This window comes from Gymnoscopelus microlampas (genome assembly GCF_963454915.1).
Source record: "Gymnoscopelus microlampas genome assembly, chromosome: 22".
NCBI classification, from domain to species: Eukaryota; Metazoa; Chordata; class Actinopteri; order Myctophiformes; family Myctophidae; genus Gymnoscopelus; species Gymnoscopelus microlampas.
The window spans coordinates 38289435-38311826 of NC_139959.1; the positions used below are offsets into that span (position 1 = coordinate 38289435).

At 40.3% G+C, this 22392-nt stretch overlaps 1 protein-coding gene and 1 long non-coding RNA gene across 2 annotated transcripts in view; both read left to right on the plus strand.

The window, feature by feature from the left end:
• LOC311039145 (palmdelphin-like) overlaps positions 1 to 12168 on the plus strand; it is a 48122-nt gene extending 35954 nt beyond the window's left edge. Inside the window, exon 12 of the mRNA XM_084048794.1 lies at positions 11508 to 12168. Coding sequence (XP_083904920.1) covers positions 11508 to 11539 — 32 coding nt within the window. The 3' untranslated portion in view covers positions 11540 to 12168. The remainder of the gene's footprint in view (positions 1 to 11507) is intronic.
• LOC311039226 lies at positions 1339 to 4282 on the plus strand. The gene is made up of 4 exons (XR_014600148.1): positions 1339 to 1425; positions 2861 to 2943; positions 3110 to 3181; positions 3883 to 4282. It is a non-coding gene; the product is annotated as an uncharacterized lncRNA (long non-coding RNA).
• Positions 12169 to 22392: the final 10224 nt, after the last annotated feature.

Below are 22392 nucleotides of genomic sequence, written 5' to 3' on the forward strand. Positions count from 1 at the left end.
ACATATATGCCAATATATGGCAGGTATATGCAGAATATATGCTGCATATATGTCATATTCAGGTTCATATATGTGCATATATGTTGATATATAGGGAATATATGTCTCATATATAGCTCATATATGTTCACATATATGCCACAATCAGGTTCATATATGTGCATATATGTTGATATATAGGGAATATATGTCTCATAGTAGCTCATATATGTTCACATATATGCCACAATCAGGTTCATATATTTGCATATATGTCATAAATGCCTACATATATGCCTACATATATAGCTAATATGTATTTGACTTTTTGCATATATGTCATACATAATGCCTATATATATATATAGCTCATATCTCCCTTTTTTATTTGCAAGGTAATATGTGCATATCAGTCCAAAGTTATATAAGAAAATGTATTCATTATTGTATGTATTTCCATTCAATGTAGATTGTGGTTTGTGGATTGTGGAATTATAACATAAAGACAATATTGTTTAATTAGGTCTGCTGCCACTCTTATTTATTTTAAAACACAACTAAAGACCTTTCTGTTTTCCATTGCCTTCTAGAGGCACAACAATTTAAAATGTTTTACATGATGTGAACATACTCATCATTATCAGTTATTATTATCATTAGTAGTTGTATCCTTCAACTTCTTGTTTATGCCCCAACTGCTATACAGGTTTTGTAGCAATTTTGTAGCAATTATGGAAATATTAGACCCTAATTGTCGAATGTTTAAGAATGTTCTAATCATGTATACTTTATTTTACTTAAAAATATTTTCCTTTTTTTTTTTTTACATTTTGGACAAAATAGCCAATTTACATTGAGGTGTGCAGATATCCCATGCCGTGCCCATCTATCCTGTTACTTACAGCAGTGGTTCTCAACCTTTTCATGCCGAGATCCCCCAAAATAATCATATTTGAACTGGGGACCCCCAACCCTAATATGTATTTGGAATGTAGGAGTTGATGCATTTAGTTTGACTCCACAGATCAATATTGTGAAAATAGCCGATCTACAAGCTCACAACAACGGCTTGATGGGTTATGTTTGCCTCTTTCTTATATTTTTGGCAATTTGGCCAATGTTTGACCATTTTTTTTGTATAGTTTGTTGATTACTTTTGATGCAGTAATAGTCTTTTTCTTTGCTTTCTTTTATTTATTTTTTAGGTATTAAAAAGTTTACTTAAATTTTACTTCACTGTCATCTGGGAAACTCCCCAAAATCATATGGGGACCCCCCTGTGGTTCCCGACCCACAGGTTGAGAACCACGCTCACAGAAATACGTCACGCAGCTCTGGGCGGAGCCTATTCGTTTTGAATTCGTCAGGTGGATCTAACGTCTGTCGGCGAACATTTATTTACAAACAAATCGGGTGCTTCCGTGCTTCTACTCTACTAGATAGCAGGTAAGTTCTTTAATTAGTTTATGGAATTATGTTATCCAACTTGTTAGTATCGTAAAAGTGCAATTATATTAGCGTATTAGCCATGGATCACACGACGCTCCGTCATGAGCGTCATGGCTGAACTGCAACCTGGTTTTTGTACTTTCTCTATTTACAACCTGTACATCCACATACACGTTCAGATTTTAAATATAAAGTGCTTACTCCATGGCCACGGATGTTACAAGTCTACTAGGGCACTCGGAAATACCTGTATTGTCTGTATTGTTCAATAAAAAGCATTTTAATTCGATCGGTGGCCATTTTTTCCGTATTTCCTCATGCTTTCAACTACGCGACCCTATTGGTTGGGAGGTGTACTGCACTCTGATACATTATAACTCTATGACACAATGGCCACCGATCGGATTAAAATGCTTTTTATTGAACCATCCGGAATAATACGAGTACTTACACCCACCCGAAGTGAATTGTAACATCCGTGGCCAGGAGTTGAGCACTATATATCTGAAATCAGAACGTGTATGTAGATGTAGGGCCGTAAATGGATAAAGTGCAAACACCAGGTTGAAGTTTCGTCATGACTGTCATGATACAGTGATTCGCTCCGGTTCAGCTTAAATTATGTTTTGTCGTAAGACTGTGTTGCACTCCCAAAAATCACTGATCTACAAGCTCACAGCGACGCATTGTGAGCTTGAGATAAGGTTTTTGGGTTGTGTAACACAGTCTTAGATATGGCATTAGCATATTCATTTCTCATGTTTCAGGGCTAATTAATTTCCATGTGGTGCATAATGAGTGTTTATTTCAGGTATAAATCAGTCCACCTCAGTGAGCTAATGTTGGCGTTTGTTTTAACTGTAATTCATTATTATTATTATTATTATTATTATTATTATTATTATTATTGTTATTATTATATCTGTGAATTTTGAACCTACAGAGACAGTAGCTAACAAAAGCAGGTAATGGTTCTCAAAGTGAGCACCAGGGACCCCCAGGGGTCATTGGGGGGTTTCTAGGTGGTCCCCTGGTAAAGAATCAAAATCAGTTTAACCACTTAAACCCTATACAAAGTGCCTATTTGAAAATAGCAGATCTACCAGCTATTAAAAAACTAAAGAACACTGTAAACAATATGTGTGGAATATTTTTGAAGCACTTTTGTCAAATCTTGAGTCTGCATAGCCAAGTACATACTAATTAGGGGGTACTTGACATGAACATGTTTGAGAACCACTGATTTGTATAACATGAGTTCATTATTCAGTTCTGCATTGTGCATTGTGAAAACGCCAAGTTCATCAGAAGAACTGAATGAATTATGAGAAGGGGGCACGGTGGCGCAAATTATGAGCAATCTGATGAGTTAACATTACTTTTTAAATTACTAACACACAAATAATGTTTTAAAATATTTCTACTATCACAGTTGCTGAAAGAAACACCTGGCTGGCAGTGAGCACCAGTGCAAAGACTGGACACGACAAGAAGAAGTGCGAAGACGATTTTCAGGTGAAAAGAATATCTGCTGCTACATGATGTCTTTACTTGCATTAGTCTGATGATGTCTTTATTTTTTATTTAATTTTGGGATACTGTGTACTTTCGTTTGATACTTTTTTTGTTGTTGTTTGACATTCTTCTCCTCTAAAATAATAATCATGAAATATTTCTTAAGGTGGCAAGCCAAAGCGAGGTGAAGGGGATCAGCTGGAAGCCCTGGACGCTGAGAAAAAGACAGCCATAATTGGTGAGTAAAAACAAAAGAATTGAGAAAGGAAAATGGGTAATAGTAATAGCTGATGCCTTAAGTTGGCTACTTTAACATCCCTGTTTCACTATTTATTAGCTATCAGTGGAGACGGCATCAGGTAAGCATCGACACCATTGGTATCTTGCACGGCTTGGCACCTACTGTAGGGTGATCATACACCAACTTTCCAATTGCTCACTTCCTGATCACAGGATTCTAATAGATCTGGCTTAGTCTGCTTCCACTGTGGTGGTCCTCTGTGTTAGAACACTGTTAGAACACCGGCATCTTCATCCCTCCTTCACCCATACTCACGCAATGACCAGACCATGCCTTTCATTCATTTTCATTCATGCCTTTAATTTATTTGCTTGATTGCGAAGCATATCTTATTGCTCTTACTGGTAAACAACCTGTGCTGATAATCTGTTGTTCGTACAAGTGCAGTTCATGTGATGTCAAACATACCATGAGATCATTTGACAAGTTGTCACTAATAATTGTAAACTTGGACAGACTCAATAAATGCACTGAATTTTCAGAAAGTTCTATATAATTCTAATATTAAGAAAAGATCATGACTAAAATCACTAATCAAATTGTTCCTCTTGCCATGGAGTGGAATGCTTGGAGTCTATATTAGACTGAGCATTTGGTCCTGTCTTCTAGCTCATTATCTCCCTTTCTCTTCTCTGTAGAGGCAACACAGAAGAAGTGGCCACATGCAACCAAAGGCCAGCTGGGTACAGCCATCAATTCCAAGCTGACAGAGCTCCGTTATCGCCAAAGGCAGACTAAGTGAAGAAAGCTGTGCTCCAATGTTTTGTGAGCTTGTAGATTAGCTATTTTGTCTGTTTTATATTGAAACTCAAATATTGAAAACATGCCCATGATGGGAAAGAAAGCTGTGCGCCAATGTTTTGTGAGCTTGTAGATCAGCTATTTTGTTTGTTTTATATTGAAACAAAAATATTGAAAACATGCCCATGATGGGAAAGAAAGCTGTGCTCCAATGTTAATTGTGAGGTTGTTGATCAGCTATTTTGTTTGTTTTATACTGAAACAAATATTAAAAACATGCCTATGATAGGAAGGATGTGGTAGAGGCGTGAACAATATATATATAATTTGTTTTGTTTTTCCTGAATAAATGAATGTTAATGACTTTCAGATTTGTTTTTTATTTATTTATGTAGGTAGGTATATGCATGTATTCCTGAACAAATGTGTAAATAAACATATATGACATATATTTAACATATATATTAAATACATATATGTGCATATTTAACATATATATTGAATACATATATGTGACATATTCGAAATTGGCCGCCTACATATATGTTCTAAACATATATAGACATATATGTGCATATATGTACATATATGTAATATACATATATGTGACATATTCGAAATTGGCCACCTACATATATGTTCTAAACATATATAGACATATATGTGCATATATGTACATATATGTAATATACATATATGTAGGCGGCCAATTTCGAATATGTCACATATATGCTGAACATATATGTGACATATATTTTAAAAATGTATGTTCATATATTTCCTTTCCGTGTGGGTTCGCATGGAGGAATTGTGTGTACTTTGGAAAGAGGAACTAAGAACAGATCTATTCGCGAGAAACTATTGTGAACAGGGCTGAAAAAGGAGTACTCTCGCTTCAGAGGATTCTGGATACGCCAGATATCACATAGACCAAAATTTTGCATTTCTTTTTTTAATACCTTTGCCGCCTGAGTTGGGTTTGTCTGTTTGTTTGAGGACCTGTCCCAAGATGGGGATAGGGCTAGGTTCATATCACCTCCTATGTAGGTCTCTTCTGGGGGGCTTGATAGGTTAAAAAAGAGATTAGTAAAGAATTGAGGGTCATCTATATTAGGTGCATATATGTTTACCAAGGTAATAGGTTGGGAGCCTATTAGACCCTGAATGACCACGTAGCGACCTCCTGTGTCCTTAAAAGTTGAACATAACTTGAATGGAATTTTTTTACTAATTAGTATAGCCACGCCTCTTGCCCGGGAGGAGAAGGAAGAGTAGTACACTTGGTTATATCCCCCTTGTTTCAATTTGGGATGTTCCTCATCTATTAGATGGGTCTCCTGTAGTAGAGCAATATCAATTTGGTGCTGGTTGAGATATTTAAAAATACGTTTCCTTTTGATATGGTGGTTAATGCCATTAACGTTGAGGGTCAGACATTTATAATGCATGGTTGTATTTACCATTATTTAGGATGGAATACTATGAGTCCAGTTAATTAGGCCGAGAGTTGTCTGACTCTTTGGAGCCAACCTGCTGCAAGTGAGAGCCAAGAGAGATGAAATAAAACCTGCCTGAGAGAGAGGGAGAGGACATAAATAAAAAAAAACCCTTACAAAAAACAAAAATAAAAAATAAACGTTAAAAATAAAATTAAACCAGTAGTAATTGAACCCCCTTAACCATGACCTCTTCCCTAATGAGGTCTCCTTACCTACTCTATGATTGCCACACAATGGTGGCATTGTGAACATGAATGTTTTGCCCCTGGTCTATCCAAAAGCTAAAAGCGAGCCGAAAAAAATAAAATAAAGTGTTGAGTGGACCCCACTACTTTATAGTGGTCAAGGTTAGTCTAAATTGATTAATCCTTCAAGCTCCTGAGTCAACTTCATTCGGGGTGCCCCAGAGAGCAGCCATGTCCACAGGCCCGAGCCGCACCAAGACATGTCGAGATGCGGCACGCACCTGCGGACCGGCAGATCCCATGTGGCCCCCGATGCATAATAAGATGTAAATAAAAGGTGTAGATGTCGGCTAGGGCCTCTAGGGGCCCCGCCAGGTGGAGCAAAGGACTCAGGGAGCTAGCTGCGCCAACCCACACCAAGCCTCGGTCCCCCCCAGCCACAGCCCGCGGCCCTTAAAAGAGTCGGTTAGGCCGTAGCTGGGTGGAGACCGAGCCCAGCGCGAGGCGGCGCCGTCAGAGCGCCGCCTTTTTGGGTTACACTCAAAAAACCAATACAGAAAAGCCATGAGCCAAATTCTATTATACCCATTGATCAATTCAGCTATTTATTTGTGTAGATCATAATAATTATATTTAAACCCGACAAACAAACCACTAAAATTAAGTGCATAGAATAAATATTAGTCAAAGTATCCAATGAATATTAACTAAATGAAATGCAAAAATAGAGATATCGGTCAAATATCAACATTAGGTACAATAATATTAATTTTAGAAACAAAAAAGAAACCTTAGTTTTTATCAAACCCTATAAAGAATAAGTCAAAAGAGAAAAAGAGAGAGAGTAGAGAAAAACAAAACAAAAACAAATCACCTGTAACCCTTTTAAACCAATAGTGCTTAAACACTGAGCAGATATCCTTATTCCGTTAGACATACACGAGCATTTGTAAAAGAGAGAGAGAGGGGGAGAGAGAAAGAGAAAAAAGAAAGGAGATAGCAAATAGGCCATTTTGTAAATATTACTTAAAAGTAAAATAGTACAACCACAAAAAAAAAAAAAACCTTGACAGTAGCCAGTATAACCGCCTTACTAAAAGAAAACAGCGGACACCATCTTAGTGGCCAAGGGTCCGTCTAATTTAATTCATTAACTGCTGATATATTAACGATTTGCACCGGGTTTGTATTTCGCCGTCCACCGTGCTGCGCACCGCGGGCAGCCGGTTCCCTGGCCCACCCCAAGCCAAAGCGTGGCGAGGGCCCGCGGACCGGTCGCGTCCCGCGAGCGCCCAGGCGGGGCCCACAGTGCAAGACATCCCACGTCTAAACAGTTTAACAGAGAAAAATTAAAAAGAGGGAAAATAAAGAGGGGAAATATAACCACGGGTTACATACAAAAAGGAGGAAAGAGGGCAATAACCGTAGCTGGTATGACCGGCATTACTGAAGGAGGATAGCGGACGCCATCATAATAGCCATGGGCCCGTCTAATTTCTGGGCAGCTAGTTAGCTTAGCCGCCCGCCATTCAGTCTAAACAATGGTAGGGCCGTGTGGTGCTTGGACAGCTAGTTAGCCTAGCCGCCCGTTGGCCAGTTAGCCGGTCCAACAAGTACAAAACCTCCCATGTCAAATACTTAAACCGAAGAGGAATTGAGGAGAGAGGAAATAAATAAAAAGAGAGAGTTTAACCACAAAATACGTACACAAAAAATAAAAATAAAACATTAACTAATATAAAGGAGAAAAATAAAAAAAGAAGAGAAAACAAAAAGAATACAACCACAAAATATGTACAATAGGGAGAAAAAACATTAACATTAGCTAGTGTAACAGGCGCTACTGAAAGAGAACAGCGGACGCCATCATATTAGCCATGGGCCAGTGTAATTTCTAGGCAGTTAGTTAGCCTAGCTCCCTGCCGTACGGACCAAACAAAGGTGGGGCCATGTAATATCTGGACAGCTAGTTAGCTTAGCCGCCCGTTGGCCAGCCCAAACAGCGGTGGGTCTAGCCTAGCATGAACCTAACATGACCCCCCGATAGTTTTAGTCAATGTTTTGTCCAACAATAAGTTAGTATCCTTTAAAATCAATAACAGATTATATCCCATTCCTCCCACCCCCCACATATCCAAATGTAGTCTATGCTGTGAGTGATTATGTTCTGCTCAGTCTTATTTTAATTACCGTAGCCGTGTTGATCAGGGAGCGAATGTCTCCGGGTATTCTCTGCGTAAATACGCAGAGGCCGTCTCCACCGAGGTAAACGATTTGGTACCTTCTCCGGATCGCTCGTCGACCCGGAGAGTTGCTGGGAAGAGGAGCCCATATTTGATCCCGGCGTCTTTTAGCTGCCGCTTCAGGGGAGAAAAGGCCATTCTCCTCTGATGTACAGCAGCCGACACGTCGGGAAACACCATTATTTTAACGGTGCCGTAGAAGAGATCCCTCTTCTTACGGGAAGCCTCCAGGATCCTGGTCACGTCTCTGAGGCGTTGGAAGGTGATGATGAAGACCCCCGGGGTAGCCTGCTTCTTGGGGTGCCGTTGCTGCAGACGGAACGCCGTTTCTATCTCGATAGAGCCGGCTTCAAGCCCCAAGATGTCTGGGAGCCATTTCTCCAGGAAGCCCACGGCGTTGTTCTCCTCTTCTCCAACCGGAAAACCGACGGCTCTCAGGTTTCTTTTGCGTTGTTTATTCTCATATAGGTCCAATTTATCTCTAAGTTCAGTCAACTCTTTCTGGTGTTTCAGTTCCTGCTCAGCCAGAACCTGGCGCAGGTCGACCACGGTTGCCTCATATTCTGAGCATTTAGCTTCCACAGCAGTAACCTTCATGTTAATTGCAGCCACAGCCTCAACCAGCTTTCCCACCGCGGTATCAACTTTAAGTATCTGGGTCTGGATAGAGGCTTGGATTGTGTCTGTGAACCTGGTCATCTCCGTGGTGAACCACGAGGGTGGTTCAGATGTTTGTAGCAAGTTGCTCTCCGCCATTGCTGGCTCTAGAAAGTCGCTCGCGTGACGTTGTCCTCGGTTCTTGCGTTGTTGGTTGCGTGTTGTCATTTGAACCCTTTACGGAAAGTTTCAACTTCTTAGAAAAGGTTTCTGTAGTGGGGAACACTTAGTATCAGGGTAGCTTTTTATCGGAGGACCAGCCGGCACGTCCGTTCACTCCGCCATCTTACTTCTGTTGGCCATCTTGAAAAATGGCCGCCAACGTTTTGACCACGCAAGGTCTTCTTCAGGGAATCCATTCCCTGAAGAAGACCTTGCGTGGTCGAATGTTTGCTTTAAAAATATAAATAGATTTGCAAACATTTTCACAATTTTTCAAAAATAGCAGATCTACAAGCTCATAGAACTACAACCGCACTCGGTGCCGCGCTATGAGCTTGTAGATCTGCTATTTTTGAATAGCCAAAGAAATCTAAAATGACGCATGAGATGCGTTCGCCGATTGAATGGGTTAAAATTCCCTTTCAACGGTCTGATTCCTCAACGGTTCTCCTGAACGATTCCTATATATCTTAACAAATCTATATCATTTCGGCCTTCATTATAATTTCTGATAAACACAAATTCAATCATATATATATTCAGTATTCTATACATATTATTGTAGTGCTTCTCAAAGGGAGGTCAGAGGTTTCTGAGACTCAGTGCTGTTTATCCGTTCTGCGCTCATGCAGCTCTGAGGCGTCCTTGAGTGTTCTCCTCCTTTGTTCCTCGCTGAAAAGCCAGGAGAAGAGAGACACACAGATGTAATGCTTTTCGAGATGTGATTAACGTTGCAGTCAGGTGGAAACCTCATACGTTCAATATGTGTGTGTGTGTGTGTGTGTGTGTGTGTGTGTGTGTGTGTGTGTGTGTGTGTGTGTGTGTGTGTGTGTGTGTGTGTGTGTGTGCGTGAGTGTGTATATATATCTATATATATTCAAAAATAGCAAAAATAACAGATATACAAGCTCAAAATGCATCACGATGCGACACGTTTTGAGCTTGCATCTGCTATTTCTATTACTTTTGTGTGACACTGTATGATCAAATAGGGCATTCATTTACAAAAAACAACAACAACATAAAAAGTTAAAATATGGAGATAAGAGGTTTCTGCCCGACAGCAACGTTATGTAACTGTCATTTCTCGTGTTACGTAAGACACAATTGAACTGCTTTGGAGATAAGAACGACAAGGTCTTCTTTATAATTGTAGATGGAACGAGATTGCCTTTGAAGGTGGCCTTGTAAGAAAAACTAGTAGTACTTTTTAAACTACTGAATAACTCCATGGTACTAAATCCCCGCAACGAGCGGACTGGTCGCTATACGAGTGTGTTTTCTGTTTTCGCTCTCCCTGAAATTAGCCGATCTACACGCTTACAACGGGTCGCAATGTGACGTGTTATTTTCTGTGAAGGTTTTCCACACATAATGGATGCTGCTGTTGAAAAGGGATTAAACGTAGTGTACTGTAAGTGATGTTTTTGGTTATTTGGTATTTCTTCACCGCCTGTACCTGTTTGAACTGACTGGCTTTGCTCAATATGGGACCTATACCTTTACTAAATAACACATTTTATAAATCCTAATGTGATGTTGTGTATTTCTGTCATCCTACCCTTTTCAACTTCTACAAACCAAGGCTTTCCTCATAATAACTGAATGACTAACACCATGACCAATAAGTCTAAGCTGTTCAGCTTATAGCACTCTGATTCGTTCCCCACAAGGTCTGCCGCAGAGCGTTGCTCTGACAGTGGGTAAGAATCCGATTCAATAATTCCTAACGAGACGCTCAATCGTGTTGCTAGGCAATAACGTGTATGGTCTAGAGTAGTGGTTCTCAAACTTTTTCGTGCCAAGGACGCCTAAATGTTTTGTGCAAGGGACCCCCAAAAGAGAAGATTTGTGTTAAAAGAAAAAGAAAATGCAAATGCAATTATTCAAACACTCAAAAATGTTCAAAATTAGCAGATGTACAAGCTCGCAGTGCGGCATGAAGTGACGCACTGTGAGCTTGTAGATCTGCTATTTTTTTAGTAGCCAACGTATAAAATATGGATAAAGTGGTCAAAATGATTGTGATGCTGTATTAACACATTTAGCTGGGGGCCCCCTGGAACCTCCTCAAGGACCCCTGGGGGTCCCCTAGAGATCTTATTGGTGATTGCTGAGGAAGTATCATCACACTGTTGCTGCTCCGATTGTATTGACACAAGTCCAACCGATACACTGTACCATCGTCATTATCTTCCCCTTAAAACCGATGTCACCATGTCCCCACTTGAGCCTATATGAAGCTCACATGGTACCTATGCCCATACATGGAGTACAGCGTCTGATCTAACAGATCAAGATGTCGACTCAATGAGTTCCCACTTGACTCAGAGCGCGTCTGCCTCTTCTGCTCCATCCATACTGTCAGATAGATCAGATCAGCTATTTTCACAATATGTATCTGTGGAACCGAGTCAAACTAAATGTAATGCCTCAACTCCTACAATTCCAAGTGCTTATCAGGGTGGGGGGTCCCTTGTTCAAATATGATTATTTTAGGGGGGTCGTGGCCTGAAAAGGTTGACCACTGCTGTAGCCTATTAGTATCTCAGTCTGCTCCTTATATATCTCCCAATATGGTCTTCGTATAGAGTTCCAGAGATATCAGCCAAGCAGCTCGACAAGACATCCAAACCCTGTTCACTCGTGAAACTAACTAAAAACTCATCTCAAATCAAACACTAACCTGAATTAAAGAAACAAATCAAACTAATTAGCATTTCAAAATTGTAGTATATTAACTGGCTGGTTGTTTGTCCATGTTCCTCTCAAACAGCCCTGAATAGGAGGACAGCCAAGCTACCGTAGGACGGATGGGAGATTATACTGTACCCTACTGTGCCTGAACCCTACCTTTACCCTGATGGATCTACTGTTATCCTAAAGAGGTCTTCACAAGCCCTGAGAACCCTAACTGTACCCTGAAGAATTGCCTGTATCCTAAACCAGTGCTTCTCTAATCTCCCAAGAACAGATTCCGAGCTCCGCAACACTTTTTTTTCCTCCCTTTTTTTTGCCGATGGGTTCCCAGATTGATGCTTCTCAAACTTGTTCATGTCAAGGACCCACAAATTAAAATGTATTTGGCCGTGGCTGGGGAAAAGGGGGATGTTTTGAGCTACCAGGGGTAGTACTCCAATGTTGGACCTCTACCAAAGTGTGGTTTGCCATTAAATGAACACTAAAGGATTTGACTGTGTGAGTATTGAGCAATGATGGAAAAAGTATACGCTCAAGTATTCAAACGTTTTCAGATTTCTTTTTTAAATAGTGTTTGCAAAGAAATATTCACACATCCACTTTGTTCTGTTGCAGGTGCGTTGGACAGTGACAAACAAAGCAAGCAATCAAGATTTTTCAAAAATAGATCTACAAGCTCATAGCGCTATGAGCTTGTAGATCTGCTATTTTAGAAAAATCTTGAACATTTTTTTTAAGCGAACATATTACATATATAACTCAAATCTTTGCTTCTTGGGGGTCCCTGGAACAAAATATTTTGAAAGGGGGGGGGGGGGGGTCCGTGGCCAAATTCATATCTAACTTGTAGATCTGCTATTTTTGAAAAGCCAAAGTATAAAATATGGTTAAAGTGGTTAAAATGATTATGATGCTATATTTGCACATTTTGCTGGGGACCCCCTGGTAACCCCCCAAGGACCCCTGGGGGTCCCCGGACCATACTTTGAGAACCAATGCTGTAAGACACTCTTGATGAAGGTGCAGAGGGACCGAAACATCATGTCAAATTTGAATAAAGCTGATGCTGCTGAGCAAGGAGCAGGATTTCTGTTCATTAATGTTTGTTCATGATTGCATCATTTTTTTAAATAGTGAAAATAGCAGATCTACAAGCTCACAACGTGTCGCGCTGCGATACTTTGTGAGCTTGTAGATCAAGTGATTAAGTGGTTAATTCATGATATATTTTTGTTTCGGTTCCAAGAGTCCCTTCCTAGAAAGGTAGTAGTGAGTCAAAAGTACAATATTTATTTTAAAAATGTATAGCGGACTGAAGGTCATCAGCTTACAAAAACTAAAAACAAATACTCCAAAAATGTACTTAAGTGCATTGTACTACATTACTCAAGTAAATGTACTTAGTTACTTTCCACCTTAGTTACTATTGAGACACTTTCGATAGGGTCCAATGTGGAGAGACCAACATGTTTTCATCAAAGTATCTGAAGTGTGTCGTGAGTTAACGGCACACACAGCAAAAAAACATTAATTCAACTTCCGAGAGTGTCAAATTAACAGTGCAGTTTCTGTCGTGTGTGCAAGAAGGTTGTAAAGTAGTTGTGTCAGAATTCATGGATCAATCCACCCTGCTATGAAAGTTGCTGCGATGTCTGTTTTGCTATTTTGCTGTTGTCTTACACTGCAGTGCGCTACAAAGTAGTAGGCTAAATAAATAACTTTGAGAAATAATTCTGCTCATGCTGTTTCTGTGAGGAAATGTGGGAGGCTGGGGGAGGCTTTTACAGCATGTCAGAGAAAACATAAATAAAAATGTATTTCACTTTCAAACATGTTTGTGGTAATTTTAACGTCTACTCTGGCTTTTGTGAGCACCCCGGACAAATTTGAAGTTGCTTGATTCAGTATACATATTTAATCATTTTATCAGACACGCCACCCGTCCTTGGTTCTGGTGACTCATACTGCTCTCCTCCTAATACGTGAGGAGAGAGCAGTATGACTGTATGAGTCACCAGAACCAAGGACGGGTGTTTTGAATGAAACTATCATGGTTAAAATGGAGTTTGAAGTTACAATGGGTTTGTAAAGGAAGGTGGCGTGTCTGATAAAATGAATATCAAATCTGAATACAAAAAAAATGATAATCCCCAAACATGTTTGGAAGTCAAATATCCTTTTAACTACTTAAAGGACGAATTCACCAATATTCAACCTATATCTTCATAATATAATTGGTCCTCACTAACTAACTCTCAGAGGCGGGCTGTGGACAGTTCAGAAACCTGCCTACCAGTGACATCAACAATGGGGAATCCAAGCTAATAGAAATTGCAGGCTTTCTATTCTTGGAAAGTCAGCATGCTATAATGGAAGCCATTGTTCTTATGTTAATAAAAATACAAAATGTGGGGGAAAAAATATATAAAGACTGGTTGAAAATAGTGTATTTTCTGTTTTCGCTCTACCTGTAAAATAGTCGATCTGCAAGCTCACAGCGTAGATCTGCTATATTTTGCTAATTTCTTCCCAGTTAAACCACTTGAACCCCATCATCCATATTCTGGGGGCAACATTAGCCAAGGTGTGAGCTGAAAATCCAATTGATTGTGTTCCTCTGTGTGTGTGCGCGCGCGCGTGCGTGTGTGTGCTGCATGCCAACACGCGTGCGTGCACAGTAGGTGCGAGTGTGCTAGAAAAAAGAGAGGAACATATGGTGAAGGCATTTGTTCAAAAAGGTTCTGCTATCTATTGGTTGCCTGCCGTCCAACAACCCCCCCCCCCCCCCCCCCCACACACACACACACGCACATGCTCGCACGTACACTCAACACACAGTGCCCCTCCATTCACACAACACCTAGCAGAGTTGCAATCTGTGAAGCAAGAGAGAGAGAGAGAGAGAGAGAGAGACACAGGTAGACACAGACACAGAGAGATACAGGCAGGCGGCAGGCAGGCAGGCAGGCAGGCAGACAGACAGACAGACAATCAGTGAAGCAACATACTGTTGAGAGACAGAGAGAGAGACAATCCACACTCTCAACCCCTCTCCTCTCAGAGAGAGAGACAGAGACAGAGAGACATAGAGACAGAGAGAGAGAATATCCACACTCTCAGCCCGTCTCCTCTCACATCCTCTGCAACTGCACTTCAGGTAGGACCACGGACTCATACTATAGATTTTGCTTTGTGTGACAGCAGCATAGATGTGTAAAGTGTATTCACTGCTAACTGCCTATGTGATAACTGTGTGTATTGATGTGTGCGTGCGTGCGTGCGTGCGTGCGTGCGTGCGTGCGTGCGTGCGTGCGTGCGTGCGTGCGTATACTTGAATAGCTATACTAGTGAGGGCCAAATATCCCCACAAGAACAATTGAATTTGAGGAATAGACAAAGGTAGGACCATTGTCCTGGTCCTCACAAGTGAAATGCTTGTTTTATGGTTAAAACTGCTTTTTATAGACCTAGGTTTACATACATAAAAAGATTCAGGTTGTGATTCTGGCATTTAGAGGTTAGGTTTGGGTCGGGGTTATGAGTTTTCCCTATTCTATACTTAGTTGTGCAGCGATGTCACACAGCTTGTAGATTTTCAATGTTCAGTCTATTTTTTTATGCCGTCATTTAATTTTTTTCACTAGTATAGTGATACAAACCTGTGTGTGTGTGTGTGCGCGCGCGCGCGCGCACGCACGCACGCACGCACGCACGCACGCACGCACGCACGCACACACACACACACACACACACACACACACACACACACACACACACACACACACACACACACACACACACACACGTGCGCGTGCGTATGCGTGTCTGTCTGACAGTGGTGGAAAAATACTCAAATGTTTTACTTAAATAAAAGTATCAACACTGCAATGAAGAAATACTCTGTTACAAGTAAAAGTCCGGAATTCAAAATGTACTTGATTAAAAATTGCTAAAATATTGGTATCAAAATGTATAAGAAAGTATAAAGTACTCATTATGCAGAATGACCCATTTCACAAGTTTTCAAATTCAGAAAATGTATAAAAATCTTTAGGAAATAGCAGATCTACAAGCTCACAATGTGTCGCATCGCGATGCATTGTGAGCTTGTAGATCGGCTATTTTCAAATGGCCGAAATGTATATAGGGCTTAAGGGGTTAATGTATGTTTTGTAATAATAATCCAAATCTACAAAGTAACCAGTAACTAACGTTTTCAAATAATTGTAGTGGAGTAAAAGTATAATATGTGTCTCTGAAATGTAGTGGAGTGGAAGTGCAAGTACTGAAAATTGGAAATACTCCAGTAAAGTAAAGAATACTTCAAGATTGTGCTTAAGTACAGTACTTGAGTAAATGCACTTAGTTGCTTCACACTACTGCTGTGTGTTCAGAGGTTCTTCTGGACGGATGGGATCCAACAGCTACCGATATAATTGACAGATTATATAAACCATTTTCTGTCTGCCGCTGTGCTGCCGGGGACACAACTGCCATGAGCATGGTGCCCCCGTTCAATATGACGGGTGACATTAGAAACAACATTACTAATGTGAATGCTGGCCGGCGGTTGGAGGGCAATCGTATTCGGAAACGGTTCGAAGCATCTGGCGACCCCTACAAATTGTTTGGCGACCTCTCTGTGAAATTGCTCTACTGTTGGGAGGGAGGGGGGGGGGGGGGGTTGCTTTATAACAGTGGTTTTCAACCGTTTTCATATGAAGGTCTATTATTTATTCGGCATTTGATGAGATTTTGCCTCTCAGACCCAAGAGAATAACAATAATTTAACTCTTGAGAGTGTAAAATTAAACCAAATGGACCCCGTAAGGGTCCATTTGGTTTCATTTTACACTCTCAAGAGTTAAAGATCTATAAGGGTCCATTTGGTTACCAACTCTCCATCATTTAGCTGGGGACCACCTGGAATCCCTTCCCAGGATCACTGGTTTAGACTGCTTTTTACAATACCAAGATAAAAGACAGCCATGAGGATAAAACACAATTAACATTGGGTGCTTAAATGTCAACAATAAACAGTCAAATCTAAACAAAATAAGCCTAACGAGGTGTGCAAGGTTATGATGTTATAATAAAAGGAAATTAAATCTAACAAAAGGCGTTTGGTGTTCAAGTACGTTTTCAGTTGTGTTTTAACCCATTCAATCCGGGAACGCATCTGTGTCCTTTTAGATTTCTTTGGCTATTCACACATCAGATATACAAGCTCCTAGTGCGGCACCAAGTGCCGCGCTATGAGCTTGTAAATCTGCTGTTTTTGAAAAATCGTGACATTTTTTGCACATTTTTGAATATATATTTTTTAAGGCAAACATTTGTAAAATATTTTGTTCCAGGGACCCTCAGAATCAAAGATTTGAGTTACAAATGTTCGCTTTAAAAAACATGCATTCAAAGATTTGCACACATTTTTCACGATTTATTTTAAAAAATAGCAGATCTATAAGCTCATAGCGCGGCACTCGGTGCCATGCTATGAGCTTGTAGCTATGACAAAAGTTACATTGCTACATTTTCAGTGACACATCAACATCAAAGAGCACAACATGAGTTGAGTGCAGTTCGTCCATTACATGCCATTTCCCTCCATGTGTAGCTACTTTTTGAGTGGTTTTGGTCAATCACACCTAAAGAAAGAATTCTCCATCTCATCCATTAGTTTCAGCCAAACACTCAATGTCATGATGCACTATTTCCCAACTAATGGGCTCATATACACATCATAAGGGCCTGTGCCCTTATCAGCCAGGTATACTCAAATATAAACAAAAAAATAAAACCTTTCATTCATACAAACATAAAAACACTTCAGAACCATGTCAGCCTGCCCTCACTACTCTTCTCACAAAGACGCTTCCGTGCCAGGGACCCGTACACAGAACACAATGAGATGCATACTTCCTATTTTATCAAATTCAAAACCCTGGCCTGTGCACTAAAAAGGTCTGGCACAGAAATGATCCTCTCAAACATCAAAATGCAGTATGAAGCAGTACGTCACCATATCCATTATGGCATTGGTCCTATAATACAGCACATACGGTACTGTAACAATGGACATAATGTTGTACTATAGCACCAAACACTGGACAGCAGGCAACATGTTGATGTGAGTGCCTTAATTAACCTTTAACGAGTTTTGATTAACGGTTATGAAAAGCATGAAACAACATTTCACCCTGTACAACCAACCATCCAATATATATTTTCTATGTATGGTATGTGTTCCAGGGCCACAAGAGCACTCCACAGGGGCCGAATTTGGCCCGCGGGCCTCCAGTTGAATATCACTGGTAAACCATTGCGTATGCAAATGATGACCTGAAGTGTTCTCGTATCGACATTTTTAACGTGAAGAGCAGTGGTGGTATAAGTACTCCGGTATTTTCCTTAAGAGTAAAACTACCACAATGTTATAGCCTGGGTGCCAGCCTGCTTCGCTACGTTCGGCGGATTTTTTTTTCTCTCTGCGAGAAGCGGAGAGAGAAAAAAAGTCCGCCGAACGCAGCGAAGCAGGCTGGCACCCAGGCTAACAATGTTAAACATTCTGTTATAGTCAGGGAATATTATCAGAAAAATGTTAATGTGCCTCCCATCCGACGCATGTGAGTTCCTATTACTGGTGTTTATTCTTTGAAAACAACGTAAAACTGACAATACAGAAAAGACAAAAAACAAAACATCAACTTGACATTCTGACATTCACAATAATATACATGACTTTCACATTAAGACAATTAACAATTACTGACCACTTTGCCACTTTGCCTACCACTTTTGCCTACCATACTTCAGTCTTTCTGCAAAACCTTTGCTTTTCTCTTTACATTCTTTTATTTCACTTTACTTTCTTCTATTTTACTTTAATTTCTTTCTTTCTGTTAAACTCTCCTTCTCTCCTAAAGCTGCTCTCTTCTCCAGCACAACAGGTGTCACAAACATACTTGATTACAAAAAAAACACAGATGTGACAAATGACCTATTAAGTTGGAAACTTACAACACATAGAACACACTTAGAGCGCCCCCAAGAGAAATGTCACTAGAAGGACATATACACAAAATTAAACAATGACCTGATGCCAGCAGTAACAGTTTGGTGTCTAGTAATACATTTTAAAAACCCACTTTGACACAGCGGGAATATTTTCTTTAATTCTGTCTTCAGTAGCATGTGAGGAGTCAAACTAGGAGCTTTTCATGATTTTTAAGCATTGCAAACACTCGTTTTGCACCGAAACCACTCCTTGGTGGAAAAGCAACCATGTCTTTAAAGGAGACACACCATGAATTAAAAAAAAATATTTGATATTTAATATCATATGGTGTATGTCCCTCAAACCATTTTCAAAAGGTTTGAGCCTAAATCAACACTCAGATATACTCATCCCAAGTCAATTCTCAGGCTTATAAAGCACTTTCAGCTGCAATACCAAAACGTCCTGTTGGGCAGAGGGGTGCTACTGAGCAATTCTGTCTGTCAAAATACATGGGCAGAAAGTTTTGTGATGTAAGCAAACATGCCATTCTGAGATGGCCTGTTCAGACACGCCCATTCTGAAAATCTCTGAAATGAGAATGAATGACTGAATGTTAAAAAAAAATATTTGTTGGGGACACTGGGGAGCCCAAAAAAAAAAAAAAAAAAAAGTGAAATTCATGGTGTGTCTCCTTTAAAATCAATATTTCAGGCTCCAAAGCGCTTTACATAGATTGTGCATTACATTCACCCACACATTCATACACCGATGGCAGAGGAAACCATGCAAGGCACCAACGTGCTCATCAGGAGCAATTAAGGGTTCAACCTTCAACGTCTTGTCTTGCTCAAGGAAACCCGGGATCGAACTGGGAACCTTGCCATCCGGCCACCCCACCGGCCACTCTACCCCTGAGCCACTGCCGCCCTCCACTGCCGCACACGTGCTCCGTGCGTCTTAATTGTCAGAATCCTGAGGGTTTGTTATTTTTCAGAAATGTACTTCCTCCATAAATAGCATGATAGGCCTAATTATCATAAAAGCATGACTGATGAATATAACAAGAGGTTGTTATTGCTAATGATGTTGATTTCAGAAATGCTCTGTAGCACTGCCAGACAGACAGACAGACAGACAGCATCTCATCTTAAAGAAGCATTCCACCCATTTTCAACCTGTGTTCATACAATTGGTCCTGGACCTGCCTACCAGTGACATCATCAAAATGACCAAATCTGCCTAGCGATGATGTCGGCAGGTTTCTGACCTGTCCAAAGCCCACCAATAAGATGCAGAGTACTTAGACAGAAATGGTGCCATCATAACATGAGGACCAATTATGCGAAGATGGAGTTGAAAATGGGTGAAGAGCTCCTTGAACAACTTAAACCTACTTAAACTATTCATAGTTAACTGTATTCCCATACATGGGCCCTATAGTTACCATATTCCCATGGGCCCTATACTTAATCGACTGTAGTCCCATGGGCCCTATACTTAATCGACTGTAGTCCCATGGGCCCTATACTTAATCGGCTGTAGTCCCATGGGCCCTATACTTAATCGGCTGTAGTCCCATGGGCCCTATACTTAATCGGCTGTAGTCCCATGGGCCCTATACTTTCTTGACGTGTACAACGCAGAAGAGGGATGCTAGGGTTCATGCGGTCATCTTAACTGACTTGAGCAGTGTCTCAAACTAAACTTGCTGAGTCTCATGGTGTGTGTGTGTGTGTGTGTGTGTGTGTGTGTGTGTGTGTGTGTGTGTGTGTGTGCGTGTGTGTGTGTGTGTGTGTGTGTGTGTGTGTGTGTGTGTGTGTGTGTGTGTGTGTGTGTGTGTTTGTGTGCGTGTGTGCATGCGTGCGTGCCTGTGTGCGCACGAACATTGTCCAACTAAATGTCAAAAATGTCCCCAAAAAACGACAGTGTAGACAGTGTTCTTCTCTAGAGGGAAATGAAACTGTACTCTCCATAGAGATGGAGGAAGTGAAATGTTCCCTCTCCAATAATTGTGTCTCTCCATGACCTGCTACCATACATCCTCACTGTGACATTGACTGCTATGCAAATAATTTGTGCGGAGAGAGAAGATTAATTTACAGACTTTACAGAAGTCTAAAGGCTAGAAGGCTAAAAAAGAAACTTTTGAATTATGTTTCAATGTTGCAGTCTTCTCCTCTGCCCCTTTTGTCATGCTCTTCAAGCCTTGGACATTTATATCTTCAGCCTTGGACATGTATTAGTCTCTGTTCTGTTCTTGTTCCCTGTTTAGTTTAGGTGTTTATGTTTCTGTAGCTCTATGTTCTGTATTAGTCTCGTAATTCTGGTAGTTTGTTGATTCCCCAGGTGTTTCTTGTGCCTCTTATTTTGTAGTATTGTCCTGGCGTTTTTCCTGTCTGCCCATGTATGTATGTTACCTGTCTTGTCTCGCCACCCTGATTATTGTTAATATTTACGATGAGCCCAACACGGAAGCTCATGAATGGCCAGAGTGTGGCACTGTTTTACCCTGCGCCGACCTGCGGTGTCATAGAATTTATTCGCTAGTTTAAAGTCTCCTTTCAATCATCAGGATATGCGTTTTGCTAAATTATGGTCCCATTTATTCTAAAATTGACGATAAAGTAGGCTATGCTCAAGGAGTGGCGGGATGATTTGATTGACAACCTACACAACCAATAGCATTCATTCCCCGCCCCGCTCTTGATTGACAAGCTACCCAACCAATAGCATTCTTTGGGGGTTGTTTTCCGGTTCCCAGGTCACATGTCTGGTCTCAACCAATAGCGTTTGAGTTCCGGCGTGGCCAACTGTATATATTAAAGATGGGAGGATACACGTTCCTGAACTATCGGCTTCATTTTCGGTCTGTAGAAAGCGGCTTTGTCCATTCATTTTTTACAGTCTATGGTTCTGACTGGTGGTATACATTTCTGTTCAGCCGATTACCAGTTTGTTTGCTGTGAGAGTTTCTGATTGGGCACTAATAAGCCTTTGGAAACCAGATTTTAGCTCCTGCCTACGTTTTTGCCAGTTTTTGGAACAACCTTTGTAATTTGAATAAATGATTTAAGTCGAGCCTTGGCTGCCTTTAGTCATCCTGCGTTTGGCTCCAATTCCTCACTCACCTTAACATTCAACACCCATGGTGTATTCACCAGAGCTCAAGGCCATCAGCTGTTCAGCGCATGCAGTTGTGGGCAGGAACTGAGCACTTGAGTAATGCACTTTACACAAATCAATACAAAGTGCAGCACAATATTGTTTTTTATCAGCCTTGGATAACTTGGACACTTTTTATTGCTTTGTCTAAAGCTTTTCATACGGTGGATGACACATTGCTTGTACAAAGATTATATCATATTGGTTTTTGATTATGTTGCCTGTACATGGTTTGAAAATGATCTTTCTGAGAGACATTGATGTGTCAAAGTTGGAGCTCCTGAGTTCCTTCATATTTCTAAAGGAGTCCTATATTGTTTATTGTATATATATATATATATATATATATATATATATATATATATATATATATATATATATATATATATATATATATATATTAACAATATCCATTTATATGATGGCACAATCTTATATTGCTTTACAGACTCTGTACAGATATCTGTTCGTATGTTGCAACTTGCCTTTGATATCTTCCAGAAATCATGGTTTGATCTTAAATTGGTTTTAAATGCTGACCAAATGAATGCTTTTTTAGGGAAGAGTTTTTAATGATAATGATCCTCAGCTATGCACCTCAAATGGTACTTCCATTGAACAAGTTCCTCATTACAAATACCTTGGTATTTGGTTGGATGAGAATACTTTTAATACTACTTTTAATACACACATTGAGATTTTAACAAATAAGTTGCAAATGAAGCTTGGCTTCTTTTTGCACAAATAGATCCTGCTTTCCATGGCCTACTAGAAAGAGGCTAATCGTGGCACTGTTCCT